Source organism: Panthera uncia, chromosome D1 (assembly GCF_023721935.1).
Source record: "Panthera uncia isolate 11264 chromosome D1, Puncia_PCG_1.0, whole genome shotgun sequence".
NCBI lineage: Eukaryota > Metazoa > Chordata > Mammalia > Carnivora > Felidae > Panthera > Panthera uncia.
In genome coordinates, this window is record NC_064808.1 from 25,538,419 (window position 1) to 25,555,022 (window position 16,604).

The 16,604-nt window shown below is 49.5% G+C and overlaps 1 protein-coding gene across 1 annotated transcript in view; it reads left to right on the forward strand.

Moving 5' to 3' along the window:
• The first annotated feature begins 559 nt into the window (after positions 1–559).
• ABTB2 (ankyrin repeat and BTB domain containing 2) overlaps positions 560–16,604 on the forward strand; it is a 61,163-nt gene continuing 45,118 nt past the window's right edge. The window contains exons 1-3 of the mRNA XM_049639751.1: positions 560–680; positions 2,531–2,659; positions 14,655–14,801. Coding sequence (XP_049495708.1) covers positions 560–680; positions 2,531–2,659; positions 14,655–14,801 — 397 coding nt within the window. The remainder of the gene's footprint in view (positions 681–2,530; positions 2,660–14,654; positions 14,802–16,604) is intronic.

A 16,604-nucleotide genomic window follows, 5' to 3' on the forward strand; every position in this document is an offset into this window, starting at 1 on the left:
GCTCCGATCATGGTGGTGGGGGGCAGTGTAAACAGAGCTGGGGCGCTGCACGTGAGGAAGTGAGGAAAGGCTGAGTTAGCAGAGGGGCAGGGAGTGGCGGTGGGCACCCCCCTCCTTTCAGTGCTGCTCAAATCCAAGAAAGAGCCGGCCCAGCTGTCTCGAGAGGACCTCCCCGTGCTGCCTCTTCTCTGGCCAGTAGCCAGCACATCTCGGGTCGGGGAGGGCCCTGGGGAACGGGTTTTGCCCAAAAAGACTGATTCACTATTTCCACCGGGTCCGCGGGCCGTCTTGGTGGGCAGATCACACGCCAGCCTTGTAAACTCGCTCCGCGCTTGTCCCTGTGACGTTTATAGCCCCATGGGGAGCTGGCTTTTTAATGAGCCTAATTTGAGACTATAAGTAGGAGTTTGTAAAACAAACAGTGAGGGACTCCGGCCAAAGCCCAAAGTTGTAGTTGAAGCGCACAGGGTCACATACAGCACGGCAGACAGGCGGAGCTGCTGTCCCCAAGGCAGCGGGACAGGAGCTCCCCAGGGAGAGGCCTCCCTCCCGGGGAAGCATGTGGCAAGCTGTCTTTCCCATGCACCTGCGGCGTAGCAAGAGCCCTTCCCAGGTGGGTTCTGCACGGAAAGCACTGAGAGTCCTGGGTCCCCCAGTGGGAGAAGAGGACCCCTTTGAGAGTGGGCCTGTGTGCAAGTCCAGGACTAGGTGTCAGCGGGCCAGAGGCCCCAGCGCTCCTCCCTGGAAGACAGCCCCGTAGCCAGGCCTCTGAGGCCTCAGGGAGTGAGAGTCTCTCACCCGAAGACACGTGTGAGGAAATCCCCCATCTTCCTGGAGCTTTAATTCCCTTTTGGTGAGACCTGGTTTTCAAGTTAAGGAAGAGGTGGAGGGTGCTGATGTCTGTTAGGAGGGTCTGTTAATAAGGTCACCTCTCTAACAGGTGCCAGGTGGGAAGGGAAGTTCCTCAGCTCTCAGGTGGAGCCCTGAGGGCTCTTCTCTGTGCTAGAGTGCCGGGGTTTAAAGTGACTCAGGGGACACTCTGCCCACTCTGAAGTCATATTAAAGGGGTCCCTCCTGACTTGCCCCAACTTATGGACCTCTAGAATGGCATGTGCTGCGGCTGTTGAAAACAATGATGAGAAACATGATCGGGGCACCTGGGTGGCTCAGTCAGTTAAGCGTCCAGTTTCGGCTCAGGTCATGATCTCATAGTTCATGAGTTCGAGCCCCACGTCGGGCTCTGTGCTGACAGTTGGGAGCCTGGATCCTGCTTCAGATTCCGTGTCTCCCTCTCTCTCTGCCCTTCCCCCACTCGCACTCAGTCTCTCTCTCTCTCTCAAAAATAAACATTTAGAAACATGATTTAGGGCCATGGAGAATGTCCATGAAATATTAAGTGAAAAAGGAAGTCATTAAAGTGTATGGCAGGGTTCCTTTTGAAAAATTAGAAGTATAGATGTACACTCAGAGGCATTAGGTGCATATTCAAAAGCCTGAAGCATATAAGACCATAATGTTGATGGTGATTATCTCCATGTGGTAAAGTTACAGCGATGTTTATTTTCCTCTTTTTGCTTCCTTGGGTTTCTTAAATTAAAATAAACTGTGAGTGCCATTTCACAGATACTCACCTGGTGGCAGCCGAATGGTCTGCCAAGAAGGTCCCCCATGAAGGGAGCTTTCCAGCCCCTAGGTCTGAGCTAAATGAGGGCTGGAGTTGCCAGCCTAAGCCCTTAGGGAACTCGGCCTTGTGGACCACAACCACTCTGCTCTCGGTGGAGTCTGACGAGCATTTCCACAGCCAGCCGGAATGGACAGCCGGCTTTAAGAAGTCCTGGGGACTCCACTGAGGCATGGGGGCCCTGGAGAATGGGGGAGATGGCTTCATTGTCGGATTTTCCACATGCTTGCATTTGAACAAATGGTTCTATGGCTTAAAAATATTTTTGGAAACATACTTTACAGAAATCCTCTTGTGTTAGAGAAATCACTATGTCTGCAAGTCGCAGGAAACCTGACGGTTATAGTCTGGATTGTGTCCCCCACCCCCAAATTCATATGTCCTAATCCCCAGAACCCCAGCACGTGACCGTATTTGGAGATAGAGCCTTTAAGCAGGTAATTAAGGTAAAATGAGGTGATAGGAGTGGGCCCTAATCCAGTATGAGTGGTGTCCTTAGAAGAAGAGATCAGGACACAGACACATACAGAGCAAGGTCATCTGTAAGACAAGGCGAGAGGCCTCAGGAGAAAACAGCCCTGCCAGCGCCTGAATTTGGACCTGCAGCCTCCAGGATCGTGAGACTATAACCTTCTGTCGTGCAAGCCCCCCAGTCTGTGGTACTTTGGGAGGACAGCCCTAGAAAAACCAAGAGGGGGATATTTTTCTCTTGTAGAACATTCCAAGACTGGCAGTTCCTGGTGGTGGTCAGCTGCCTGGTGAGGCTGTCTAAGACCCAGGCCCTTTCTGCTCCCTGCTCTGCCATCCTTAACATGTTGGCTCTCACCCTGCTCTTGTCCCTTCACTCAGGTCCACCCCCTCCACCACAGGACCATGGGGACTGGACGGTGCTCCAGCGTTTGCCGCAGGAGGCCTGCCTCCTGGTTGCACAATGGCTGCTGCTGCACCTTCCTCAGATATCGTGTTACACCGGAGGCAGTAAGAAAAGCAAAAGTTCTGCCAGCTGGCTGGGTGGCCTGTATCATACCTCTTAGATCAGGGAAAGCAACATCTTCTAGAACCCCTGAAGTCTTGACTGTATGTCTCATTGTCCAAAACCGTGTCGCACAGGTATAGGGAGGCCAAGGAAAGTGTCCCCCAGGGCTCATAGTACATAACTGTTCCAGACAGAATAGTTCAGGGGTTCTGATAGAAGGAAGGAATGGCATTGGATAGGTCGCTGAGAGCATCAGCACAATTTCAAGCATCCAGTGACTGTTTTCATACATCTTAGTGGGGAAAGATCATGGGGTCCTTCAAGATCAGGTCCTTCAAGATCAAGTCCCTCAAGAGTGACACAGTGAAATTTGGGGTGTCCTCAGCTCAGAAATGAGCATTCTGCAGGGACCTCCTGTCTATAAATGAGCTTTCCTCCGGGTACCTCCTCTCCACCCTCTTCAACCCACTCTGGTGACATGCGATGTTATTCAGCCATATTGACCAGGGACTGTTTGCTTCTCATAAAGTCTTTACAATCCCTTCGGGGTTCTTGGAGTGAGTGGGGGCTTTCTGAAACATCCTGTTATTTCCCCTCCCCTGCCATAGCTCATGACAGCACATAGCAAAAGCCCTCTCTCCAGATTCTGTCCAAATTCTTATTACTGACTCCAGCCCCCTCCTCTTGCATGTATTATGCTGCATTTTAAGTATTTGTCTACATGTCTTTCCTCTCCTCTAGGGCAGTATCCTGGGTCTATGCAGCTCTGTATTCCTAGTGCCAAGCTGAGGGTAATTAATTGGCCTATAAGGGATATTTGCATAAGCGAATGAGTCATGGGAATAGCACATTGCTAAAATCTCTGTAGCCCCCTCAGATACTCCAAATTTGAAGCCATCACTTAATCTTGACACAGAGCGTCCTAGGGCCTTAGGGAATGTGTTCTCTGTCACCAGGACGTAACTGCTTGCAAGCAGCCGCTTCTCCATGTGTGGGGGGTGGGTATGTGTGTGTGCATCCTGTATGAGTTATGAAGGGGACACCACTGCCTCTGGGCTCTGGTGTCCCCTGCACACTTAGCATCGGGGTGTCTTTGTCCTGGCCCAGATTTCAAGGCCTGTGTTATAAAAATACTCCCGTTCTTTGAGTTACTTTTTTGAGCCGGGTATATTGAAATTTGCCAACTACTTAAAAGTGACCTAGTGGGGTACGTGGGTGGCTCAGTCAGTTGAGCATCTGACTTTGGCTCAGATCGTGATCTCATAGTTGGTAGGTCTGAGCCCCATGTCGGGCTCTGTGCTGACAGCTCAGAGCCTGGAGCCTGCTTCAGATTCTGTGTCTCCCTCTCTCTCTGCCCCTCCCCACTCACTCTCTTTCTCTCTCTCTGTCAAAAAAATAAAATAAACATTAAAAAAAAAAAAGTGACGTAGGAACATCACCAATTTTAAAGGTAGTCAAATACCGTTTTCACTTATTTGGGCTTAAAAATGATACCTTGCTGAATTTTAGTTCTAAAAATAGGATCTGCTTCCTCTGTCTTTGATATTCAAGTGTTTCATGCAAAAGTTTAAAGAAATGCCCAGCTTTATGGAGGTAAGAGAGCCCAGGTAGCAGGCTGGGTGGATTTTGGATTGTGAAGTCCCAGGGAAGTGGGCCAGCAGTGTGGATCCTAGTCTAATGCTACCTCCCATCTGTTCACAGGCTGCTGCCTGATTCTCTGTCGAATGTACATGGGACCCTGTCACTCAAGGGCTTAAGCCCCTTCCGTGGGTCCGTATTGCCCTGAGGACAGAGCCTGGTCTGTTAGAGCCTTGTGACTGGTGCCCTCCACCCTGGCCCCTCCCTGAGGCCTGTCACATTCTGCCCATCGCTACACTACCCCTCTCAGTCCCTCCAAGGTGCTCTGGATTAGTACCAGGGTCAGCAGGCATGGCCCCGGGGCCAAATTTCACTGACACGTGTTTTTCTATGACCCACAAGCGAAGAATGAATTTTACATTTTATATGGTTGAAAACATTCATTAAAAGACGACTATTTCGTGACACGTGAAGGTGAAATGCGAATCCATGTTGATACTTTCATACATGGAACACGGCGATGAGCATTTGTTTACATGTTGCATGTGTACCTTACACGGGCCAAGTTGAGTAGTTGTGACAGAGACCTGCAAAGCCAAAAATATTTACTGTCTGACTCTTTACAGGAAAAGTTTGCTAACCCTTGGATTAGTACTGGCTCCAAGGGTGGGTGGAGAGAGGGCAATGATCTGTTAGCCACCACCCAGGCTGCTCCAAATAAACACCATCTAGTACAAATAAAGTGTTTACTGTACAAACACAACTTCATGATAAGTTCCCATAGGGCCTCTCCCTAAACTATCATTGTTCCTAACCTTTCTAAATGGACTTTTCCTCTCCCTTGGAAGACGCACCTAACCCCTTCATGAGACTGGTATTTACTCATCATCAGCTGAGATGTCCCTTCCTCCAGGAAGCCTTCCTGGACCACTAGGCCTGGATAGTCTGGCTTGGACACCCCTCCTCTGGGCTCTTTGTGCTGTCTCTAGCCCTTTTCACACAATCTTGACTTGGCTGTTGTACCATCTACCCTCCTTCCCTAGACTACAAACATCAAGAGGGTAGGGAACTTGTCTGTTCACTTCTCTATCCCCAGAGCATAGAAACTTCCGCACATGATTAGGTCATCTATAAATAGCTGTTGCATTAATGAGTGAGTGAATGAATGCAGAATAAATAACCCCTCTCTGGTGAGTAAAGCATGATTCTTTATGAGTGTAGACCACAGTGGTCTTTAGGAAAATAATGGGATAGATTGGCTTTGGGTTCATCCCTTCCTCCTAATGGTGGTAAGTACTTTTATACGGTATCTGATGGCTTCATTCCAAACCCATTGGCCCTGGGAATCAGTGAAGCCATTTATAAGAATATTCCCATTTACTACACGCTTACTCTATGTCAGGCATTTTGCTAAGTGCTCACTTAACGTCTTTTAATCCTCAATCCTGAGAACTAGGAGCTATTATTAAGCCTTTTACACAGATGAGCAGATTGAGGCTCAGAGATGTTAGGCAACTAGTCCAAGGTCACACAGCTAATAAGATTCAGAGCTGGTTTTAAACCCTCTTCTCTCTGACTCATGCTATTAAATCATCTAGAGAGTCCAATAGTCAAAACCCTTTGGAATGGGACCCAAAGCCAACTGAAGCAGGTTAGATTTGTTAGAAGAACTCGAGCATAGTAAATTTCTGACTAATGTACTCATGATCTGTTAATAAATGCCTTGGCCATCTTCCCCGGGACCTTGTGACATTTGCCTCTTTTTTAACCCCCAAGGGGTGAGTTGTGCATGTTTTGGGTGCTTGGCTCATTTATCCCTCTCCTCCCCTCTGGGCTGACGCTTGGAGACTTCTCTGCTCCCCTCTTTTTCCTACTGGCAGCACTGGTCTCTAACAGGAGACGTGGCTCAGGAACCACTCCTGTCCAGGGTTTGCCTCTTCTCCCACCCCTGTGCCCACCGGTACCCCCAGGCCAGCACCAGCAGCCCGAGACTCCTTTTCTGGGTTAGTGATTCTGGTGGTGTGGTGTAAAGATTTCCCCGGCTGTCCCCATCCTCAGGTACCAGCGTATTGCAGCCTGCACCTGTCACAGCGGCTGCTGGAGGTCTAGGCCACCATGTGGCTGCATCGTGATCACACAGGCTCAGTGAGGTGGGTACACAGCTGGGCCGAGTGTCTGGCAGGATCCTCCGGGAAGTGCCACTGGTGATGCAGCCCCTGAGTCACCTGGAGTCACCACCAGGTGAAGGTGCTGGTTCTCAGAGGGGCAAATTCTTGGAATGAGGCACACAGACAAAATCTTACCACCGCATTAGCAATGTAGAACTGTTTCTGCCTGGATTTCTTCCAAAAAGAATATCCTTTCCTCTTACCTTTTTTTTTGTGTGTGTGTGTGTGGTAATATTTCTATAAAACAGCCGGGTTTTCCTTTTATTTACCTTTTTTTTTTTTTTTTTGGCCTCCGTGAGCTCACAATGGTTTCATAATGGTTTTGTTTTTATTAAAAATATAGGTAGTAATTATTTAATCAGTAGGAAAAAAAGTATGAAGAATAACGGAGAAAAAAGTCATCTAAAAGTCTCCCATGCAGAAATAACTATCTTTTATATTAGATGGCCCCCATTCCAGGCTCTTTATAGGTAACTCAATTATAGTAGTTTCCTTTTTAACATTCACTTGTTTTCTTATATAAAAATTTAATTTCCGATAACTAATTTTCTGCCACATTTGAAGTTAGAGATACTCCTTTGCTCAGAAGAAACATTGGTCACCCTCCTCATTCTCTAAGGCTATCCTTCCTTCCCTACCCCCATTTCCCTAATAACAATAACATTTTACTAAGGCAATAAATCATAATCATTGTAAAAAAAGTTTCAGAAAGCATGGTAATTCAAACAGAGAGAACCACTCTCACCTCGGTGGCTGTGTGCATTGACTGGGGGAAAGGCTGATATTTTAGGGTGATGACCGTGTGTGTGTATGCACCCATGCGTGCTGAATGTGTTGCCTTTATACAAAAGTGGCTCTGTGCTGGCCTTGGCCCACAGGAATTACGGTGCTCGCCCACTGTGGGCCAAGGACGGCATTCGACAAAGGACCATGGTCATGTGGTGGCTTCTTTTTTTTAAGAGGCGGCGGTTCCAAGACTCATGCTTTCTGGTCACTCAAGCTCTTGGTGTGTTACATCAATACTTTGCAGAGAGGCCACCCAGAATCTCTTAAAAAGTATTCTAAACACCACGGAGATGTTTTTCCACGGGAAAAAGCTCAGTAGGTCACTGTGAGTTTTCTGCTCCGTGCTGCCCAGTGTTGTGACTATTGCTGGTTTTTCCAGAGTTCACCTTTAGGTTTAATTTCCTGAAATTGATCTGCTTGGTTACTCTGGCTTTATTTCACTCTCTTGCAAAGAGGGGAAATGGCTATGAACAGACTGCATTTTATTAGGTTTTTTACTCTAAAAAAATTAAGCAGCAATCCACGATCTCTACTAGTTTGTTCTTTTATGGGCTCCCAACATGTGTCCTCTGGGTCTGTGACAGAACAGATAGGCACCCTAATGACACAAGTGGCCAGAATGCCAGTGAGCCAGCGTCCCTTGTGGAGATTCTGGGCTCCCCCTACTACTTTGTTGGGCTGTTGTTTTCTGGTGGCCCCACTCTCCCCCCATAAATCCTCACCCTGCTGGGGGCTCCCCTGAGAATTGGGTGAGTCAGTCCTGAGGTCACAGGTGCTGTTGCCAGCTGGAGGGGAAGAGGGTGGCCCCAAGGCCAGCTCCCCAAGCGCGTCTGCTGCCAGCCAGTCCAGGACTGTCACAGCTTCCAAAGGGAGGTGAGTTCCAGCCCAGAATTCATGGTGAGGTTTGCTTTTTACCATCTTTTTAAAAGAGAATTGGGGATGCTGGCAAGGAGCACGCTGCACTTCAGCAGCCTTTGATCTTGCCCTTGGTTCTCTGGCCCCTAGCTCCCCGGGCAGTCGTAAATGTGTCTTATGATTTTACTGTTTAACAGTGAGCTCCTGGTCCCCTGGGCCTGACTTAACTGGAAGACCATCTTTAGCCAGTCGTGTTCTGATAACTTAGCCAGAGTAAGGTGTTAACCAGAGCGCAATTATGTTTGCTTTTAATTTCCTGACCCTGAAGAAGAAAGGAAAGTGCACTGCTAATGGGACTGGGGAGTGGAGAAGGAAATGTTCTGTCCCTGGCCTTGAACGGGGGAGAGCCGCATGTGAGAGGTGGTTGTACATGGTGCTCTGGATTCCAGCGTCGGACAGGCTGGGTCAGAATCCCACCTCTGTCATCTTCTAGCTTAGTGACCTTAGCCAAGTGACCCAGCCAACAGTGTGCCTCATTGGCAAGTGATCGTATTAGCTACTAGCTACTAGAAATAAGACCACTGCAAGGGTCTTCGTGTGGGTTCAAATGGTTCATCCCATTCCTGGCATAGAGTACCTACCACTCACTATGGGGTAGCCCATCTCCATTCATTATTAAGCCATGGTTAAACCCCATTTCCCAAACTCAGACCACGCTCCTGCCTCCCGGGCTCTCATCTTCTCTCAGATGAACTTTTGGGCCTCACAGTGTCGTGGTCTCACCTTCAGATGGGTCCTGGCCAAGAGTTAGATGAGCTTTCAGTTATTCTTGATGAATCCTTTTTGCATGGATGATTGACGGTTCACCAGGTTTTTTCTTCGTACTTCCTTCGCCTTCCCCTTGCCTCAACACCCACCCCCAACCTTAGAATGTCAGGAGAAACACCACTCGGTGAAGTTTCTCTAGAATTGACTATCCTTACGCTCCATTTGGGTCTCTCTGAAAACTATCCATGCTTTAACTTTTCAGCACTTTGTTTCAGTATGACTAATATCCAACACTGGGCATTAAATGTGCTATATACAAAATTCCAGATCAGAGAATGGAAACACTTTTTAAAGAGTAAAACAGTGTTGGATTATGTGGGCTGTTTGGAAACCATTCAGCGGGGCAATATAATTTTTATTTTCAGAAGCTTATGGATTGAACCCCACCCAAAGCTTCCAGCTCCTAAGAAAACCAGTAGAATCTACCCTGCCAAGTTTCCTCACAAGGGCAATAAAAGAGTAATCCTCTGCATCCCGGTTTCATTTTAAAGAAACAGGAGACAGGCGGTGGCCTCTGCCGTCTTCACAAATGAGCTTCCCTGAGCCGGTTGCTAGTGAGTCCGGTGGGCAGTGTCATGGGCGGGGGTGGGAGAGGGTGCTGCACACACAGCCTTGCACAGACATCTGAGCCCACTGCAGTCACGCTGCCCTGAAAACATTTACAGGTCTAGGGAGAGCACTGGTAATAGCTTGTTGAGTTGCGGGGACAGTTATATTACAGTCTCGATGGTGTTTTGATGACCGGTCAGAAAAGCTGACCCATAAATCTATCCAGTTTTCACACACAAAAAAGGACTTCTTCTTTACCTTTAAAGTTGAGTGTGCGTGCTGCGGAGGGAGACTGGAGCTGTGGGGGAAATTAAACCATAGGAAATAATAATAACAGGGTCTGTTTGTTCCCACTGTTGACAGTTCAGAAGTTAAAGAGTGGAATGAAAGCGGGGAAGAAGGTTTGGAAGGCTACACTTCAGTGCTAGAGCACACAGAGAGGCCAGACTGTAGGGTCCCGGGGCTGGAGAAGACTCTAGAAGCCACCGACTCTCCCCGAGAACAGAATGAAATCCCCATTGATTTGGCCTTTGGACTAAGCCCTGCTTCTGAAAAACCTGAGCACTGAAAGTCTGGTTTGTCAACCCAATGTGCAATCCATCTGCTTCTGGCGTGGCGCTTGCTTGGGGGAGCTGGCAAGCTGCAAACTGAAACCCAGGTTGATTCCTGGTTGGCAACCCCTGGCAAGAAGGCGGGGTTCCCAGGCCTATGCTCGGTGGCTTTCCCATGTAACTCAAGGGCGCCCTCTCTGGGCACTGGTGGAGAATCAGCTGGGAAGAAAACGTGTTGCTTTTCCAAACCCAGGGCTGGCACAGAGCCAGGTGACCAAACTCACAAAACAAAACAGCTCAGAGAAACAGGGAGCAGATACGCGTAGGCTTCTCAGCTCTGCTGATTTCCTGGGAGGTGCTGGGTATTTCCCCCGTTCACTGGCAGAATTGTTTTCATCCTTAAATTTCAGAGAAAGAAAGTTCTTCTAACCTGTGGAAAGGTACTTAAATGCCCTTGTTACAGGGCAGTGGGGAGTCAAGGAAGAGGACTGACCAGAGTAAGGGCCGGCAAGGATGGGACAGGACTGGTGGGGGGAGACAGGAGAGGAGGCTGCTGTAGCATCTGGTGAGGGGAGACAGTGGCCCGAACTGGGGTCCCGGCAGTGGCGGATGTTTGAGATGCTGAAGTGGTAAAAGCAGAAGGCTTGTGGTTGATCGGATGCGTGCAGGAGGAGGAGGGAGGCTTGATAAGGATGACTCATGGGCCGTCCTTGTGCAATTGGGTGGATGTGGCCCCGTGCTCAGGAGGGGACGGTGGAGGAGGGAGCCGCAGCTTTAGGGGATGAGATAATGAGTTCCGAGATTCAGGAGTTGGGCAACCACATTGAGAAAAATCGAGTGAGGGAAGATTATGGTTCTGTGTGTAGACTGAGAAATGTGGAGGCTTCACCTACAGTCAAAGTACACTCGAGTGGAACACTGTTTCAACAGAAATGCTGATTTTTATAGAAGGTAAAGGATAACTCCATCAGACTTACTGCCTCCTGCTGCTCCCGACTCAGTAGGTCATGTCGCAGTAATGATCTGAGTTGATGCCTGTGGGTTTTCTTTGTGACTTTTACAGAGTTCAGCAGGATTGATCAGGGATGTCCTTGTGAACTGATCACAAGAGAAGCATTCCAACATGCTTTCTTTTCAATCATGACTGAAATAATCTTTCCTAAAGATTTTATTCAATGGAAAAAAGAGAGAGATGCTCTTTCTGTGTGTTGGGGTGGGGGGAGGTGTGCGCACACGTTTCTGTGGGGGGGGTATGTGCATGCGCGTGTGTGTGTGTGTGTGTGTGTGTGCGTGCGTGTGTGTGTTTAAAATCCCTTTTTCCAGAATGACCTTGCCCTGGGCCCCTATCATAAGGCTGGGAATTTGTGTGGGGCTAAGAAGGCACTGAAGTGTTAAGAGAACGTAAAGATTTTCCATCTCCACGGAGAGCTGCTGAGGAGCAGGCTTATAAGAATTTCAGATTGACATAAAAAAGGCTTTTGTAAGGGCAGATGCAGAAGACAAGTGGTGAAGCTGCATTCTGGAAAGATCCGAGGGAATAAGAGGACAGCCTCCATCTGTAGACTTCCATGGGCAGCCTCCAGGGATCCTTGGCAAGAGGTGCCTAGAGACCCATTAAAAGGAAAGTGCTGTTCCTGGATCTTAGTTTCTCTTTCCTCCTGTCAAACCCCGGGGCCCAAACAGAATGGAACCCCTCTTCTCACAAATCCCCTAGGGTTGTTTAAAGGACAGGGTGGCCACAGGTAGGCCGCCATTTCATTTCAGTAGCTTGAGAGTCAAGAGATCGAAATTCTAGCCCCAGTTCTGTTTCTGACCCTCAGTACCCTTGGGCACATCTTCTGGGGGCCTCGGTTTTCTCATCTGTAAGATGGGTGCAGAGAGTACATCATGAAGTTTTGGGGATCCAGTGTGATCATGCGGTGGGGTTATCACAGCGCCTGGCACATAGTAAGCCCTCAATGGAAGTCAGACGTGGCTGTTCACTGGCAATGGCCACCCCACCTCCCTTGCCAGAAGAATACATTACTCCATGTTAAACGTCTCTTAAAAGCAAAAGGTACTACGCAAAAGCTCTGATGCCATCAATTATTATGATTAATAATAGATTCATAATTACTTTTGCCACAATATTAAGTGAAAGCCCCTCTGCTGGGTGATGACTAGGAAGATAGGAACCATTATTAATGGAGCTGCCAGCTCGTGTTACTGGATCCATTGACATAATATTTCTCCCTGGGAATCCTTTGACAAATCGGCTGAATTTCCTATTCCCTTGCCCTAAGCACTGTAAATTTGATCCACATGTCCCCAGTGTTGTTTCTGTAGATTAATAATGAAGAAGGGAGGGGAACACAGCCTGCACAGGACCCATAGATGTGTGGAAACTCTCCCAAATGTTTGGGCTGTCTGTGGGTTAGAGCTTGTAGAGTGTGTGTGTGTGTGTGTGTGTGTGTGTGTGTGTGTGTGCGTGTGTGTGTGTGTGTTGGAAGGGGTGCAGATTCCCTTTCATTTTACTTGTTTTAATGCTCAGAGCCAGCTCTCCCTAATGTGTTTGGGCACTCAGCTGTTAGGGAGAGTTTCTGCTTTGGGGAACAGGGCTGGGGCGTAGGGGGAGCCCAGTCGTGCCCTCCCCATCCTCCCACTGGGAAGCATGGCTTTGAGGAAGTGCTCTGATGTCCTGCCTTGCTGCGTCAGCACTAGATTTGATGGGAGGGGCTGCTGCCATCCCGGAGGGCTGAAGGGGGATTGAGGGGGCAGTGAGGCAGCACAGAGGAGGGCAGGGAGGCTGGGTCAGGCGAAGGGCAGGCAAGGAGGGCAGGGCTGATTGTCAGCTGAACCTGCAGAGCGGTCAGAGAACTCTGCCCGGGTCCGGGCAGAGGAAGAGTGTCATGTGTGTTTGCCCCACGGGAGAGGAACACACAAGACGCAACAGGGGGCTTCCTGGGTGAACCAGGCGGTGGTGATACAGCGGTATCAGCACATGCACAGTCCACCGACCCGGGGCAGCCACGGGAGAGCCTTGGTGGTGCGCTCATCGGACGTGAGCTAACGAGAGGGATTAGGTGTACACATTTGAGAGCCTGTCAGATCCAGATTCAAATCCTAGCTCCGCCTCGGAGTTGAACAAGTTATTCAAACTCTCTGAACATCAGTCGCCCAATATCTAAAATGGGGACAGCAGTGCCTACCTTACAGAAAGAATAAATTAAAAAAAATTTTTTTTAATGTTTATCTTTGAGAGAGAGACCAAGTGCAAGCTGGGGAGGGGCAGAGAGAGAGGGAGACACAGAATCCGAAGCAAGGTCCAGGCTGTCGGCACAGAGCCCGACGCGGGGCTCGAACTCACAGGACTGCAGGATCATGACCTGAGCCGAAGTCGGACGCTTAACCGACTGAGCCACCCAGGGGCCCCTAGAAAGAATAAATTAGAAGGTGAAAATTAAGCCTACATTCCCAGCATGTAGCAAAAATGAGAGTGACAGCCCCCAACAGAGCATTTCCTCTGAGCCACACGCTGGTGCAACATTGACATCTAATAGCTCATCAGCCCTCACAGCCACACAGTGAGGGAGGTGCTCTCCTTATCTGCGCTTAACACGCACGGACTCTGAGGCACAGAGAAGTGCAGTAAGTGGCCTGAGATCACACCGCTGGCTAAGTGACAGAGCCAGATTCGGGAGCGCAAACGTCCCAGCTCCAAGGCCCCGTCTTCACCGCGCTGCTCACCGTCTATAGCAGTCAACATCCTCATTACATTTCCGTGTGCGGGACAGGGAATTCTAACCCAGATTTGGCCACATCCCAGGGGCTCTCCAGCTATCTCAAGGCATTTTAAGAGATATTCCCAAAAGTGACTGATTACGGTCCTGTGGGTATTTTTCTTTAAAAAAAAGAAAAAAGAAAAAAAAAATGCAGGGGGCTATTGGACAAAGATGCATTGATCACAGGAACAGCAGTTACCAAAGGCTGGGAATCTCTGTGGCCACATGCTCTTGAGAACCAACATGTAATTTTAAGCCAGTCTGATCGTGCTTTTCTTGTGCTTTCTAAGAAGCCACACAGTGAGTTGGAGAAATGTACAGACTGTCACCCCCTGGGATTGATTTTGACGGCTCTTCCCCTCTGGTGCTGAAGTGCTAATGAAAAACACTAATTGAACTTGGCCAGTGGCTGGGATGTTTCCCCTCCTTGGAGTGGAGAAGACAGCATCTCCTACACTGTGGTTTGTCCTCGTCTCCTTCTTGGCAGGAAGAAGGAAAGGGGGCAGTATGAGGACGTGAGAGGACTCGGGGGGGGGGGGGGCGGTGGTGGTGATCCCACCCTTTGGGTGGGCATGGTGGACATTTACGTCCCCTGAGGTCCATGAAGGCAAAGCCAGATCTCTTTGTCACCCCATCATCCTGAATGGAGCACAATGCCTGGGCCCAGGGAGGCGCTGTAAATATCCAGTGAATGGAGAAGTGCAGGAGTGAATGAATTCCCATATGGCCCATGAGCTTGTAGAGGCCAGTGCCAAGAAACCACATCTACAAGCGGGCCCCTCCTCGTTCTGGCTTTTGTAGAAGTCAGATATCCTCAAGTGCAGCTTTGAGATTTGCCCACTGACCCCACCCCCCACCCCCAACCCCAGGAAGGACCTTTGCTTCCTTCCTGAACTTACCTGTCTGCCTATTTCCCCACAGGTGTCCTCTCTCTCCCTGCGTACTTCAGTCCTTACAATGGCGGGTCCCTGGGCCATGATGAGCGAGCTGATGCATACGCCCAGCTGGAGCTCCGGACTCTGGAGCAGTCCCTCCTGGCCACCTGCGTGGGAAGCATCTCTGAACTGAGTAAGTGGGGCGTCCCAGTCTAGCTGGCTCTGAGGGAGAGGTCGGGGAAGAGCTCACCTTTTGGATTCTGGCCTCCTCCTCTTCTTCCTCCTCCTTCAAACTTCCTGCCTTTTCTCTGCAGGCTGGGCCCTTCCAGGCCAGAGAGTGCAAACTCATGGCCCACAAACATGTATGGTTTGATTGGCCTGTGGGCTTGATCATACACAAATCTGGACTTCTGGTTTCTCTTGAAACATCAGATGACCATTCCTGCATGGCAGCGATCAGGGGGAGCCTGCTTTCCCTACGCTGTCATCTACCTTGGTATTTTACAGCCTGGCCCCAAATGCTCTGCATCTATAACTGTTATTCTTCCTTAAAAGAAAGTACCCCCCGCAAAGTCTCAGTGTAGAAAATGGAAGATAGAAGCAGAGCTCCTCTGGCTGAAGGGAGGTTGTGTGGCGTGTGGCCTCAGCCCTGCAGTGGCCCTGGGCTGCTTCTCCTAGGATCTCAGGGCCCTGCAGGACACGGGGGAATGCCTTGGTCTAGGTCATTACCATTTGGCAGCTGCTTGAAAAGAGTGTGTTGGGTGAGAAATCTCATTCATCTCCTGATCTCTCTCTCTGTCTCTCTGTGTCTCTCTCTGTCTCTCTGTGTGTCTCTCTCTCTCTCTTTCGTCCCAATTATTTAAGAAATCAAACTGCCCACTCCTCCTTAGTTCTCCCTTCCTGTGCCATGGGACCTCCCAGTGGTGGGCAGTCCCACATCCAGGGACAGAAGTGCATGGTGTGGAAACAGATGGAGTTTCACTCTGTTCTCCCCCTTCCCATTTCTGATTTCCTTGAGCTTTCTGAATGGTGAATGACAACCTTTTTGCCTCTTCAGGACACAGCTTCCTCCCTTCCTCCCTCCATCCTTCCTCTCCCTTCCCAGAGCGGGAAAGAAAGTGCCTGGTTCAAGTTCACAGAGCAGATTCATAACAGGGCTGGGAGAGAAAGCAGGACTTCCAGCTGTCTGTCTCCTGGGGGCGCCGCAGCAGTCAGGGCTGGTACATAGCTGCCCCGGGACCCTGGAGGAAGTGGGCTCAGGTATGTCTGCCTTAAGTGGCCACCCTTCGAATTGCTTCAGGCTGTGGGCTTCCTAGATGTGGCTAGTGGCACAGCCACCAGCGTCTCAGCTGAGATCAGGTTTGGAGTCTGATCCTTTCCTTTTACCATGGCAGCTTCTGTGGGCGTTACAGTCCACAGCCGGGCAAAGGGAAGCCCATTCAGAAACTTTCCTCAAGGGAAGGGCTTGCCATCATCTGCCCTTAACATTCAGCCCCTATAGGTTCTTCCTTTTATAAACAGCCCAAGTTTTAGTTTGCCCTTTTGCCACCTCCACTCCTGTCAACTCAGCCCAAACTAGAGCCATGTCAGATACCACCCATCTGCTCAGTATCCCTCCATCCCCCTACCCCATTGCTTCCCAGCTCACTCAGTGAAATCCAAAATCCTCACCATAGCCCAAGATCTAATATATGATCTGGCTTCATTGCCTACCACTCTACTCTTGTTAACTGTGCTCCAGCCACCCTGGCCTCCTGGCCAGGATTCTCCCAGCCCAGGGCCTTTGCACTAGCTGTCCCCTCTGCCTGTGACCATTTCCCCCCAGAAACCCAAATATGTTCGTCCTTCATTTTCTCCAAGTCTCTGCCCAAATGATACTTTATTAGACAGGCCTTCCCTGAGCACCCCCTTCTCATCCGTCCATCTTCCCTCTTAGAACTTCATTTCTTTCAAAGCACTTGTAACTATTTACTTGTAAATAGTTCATCATCTCTTT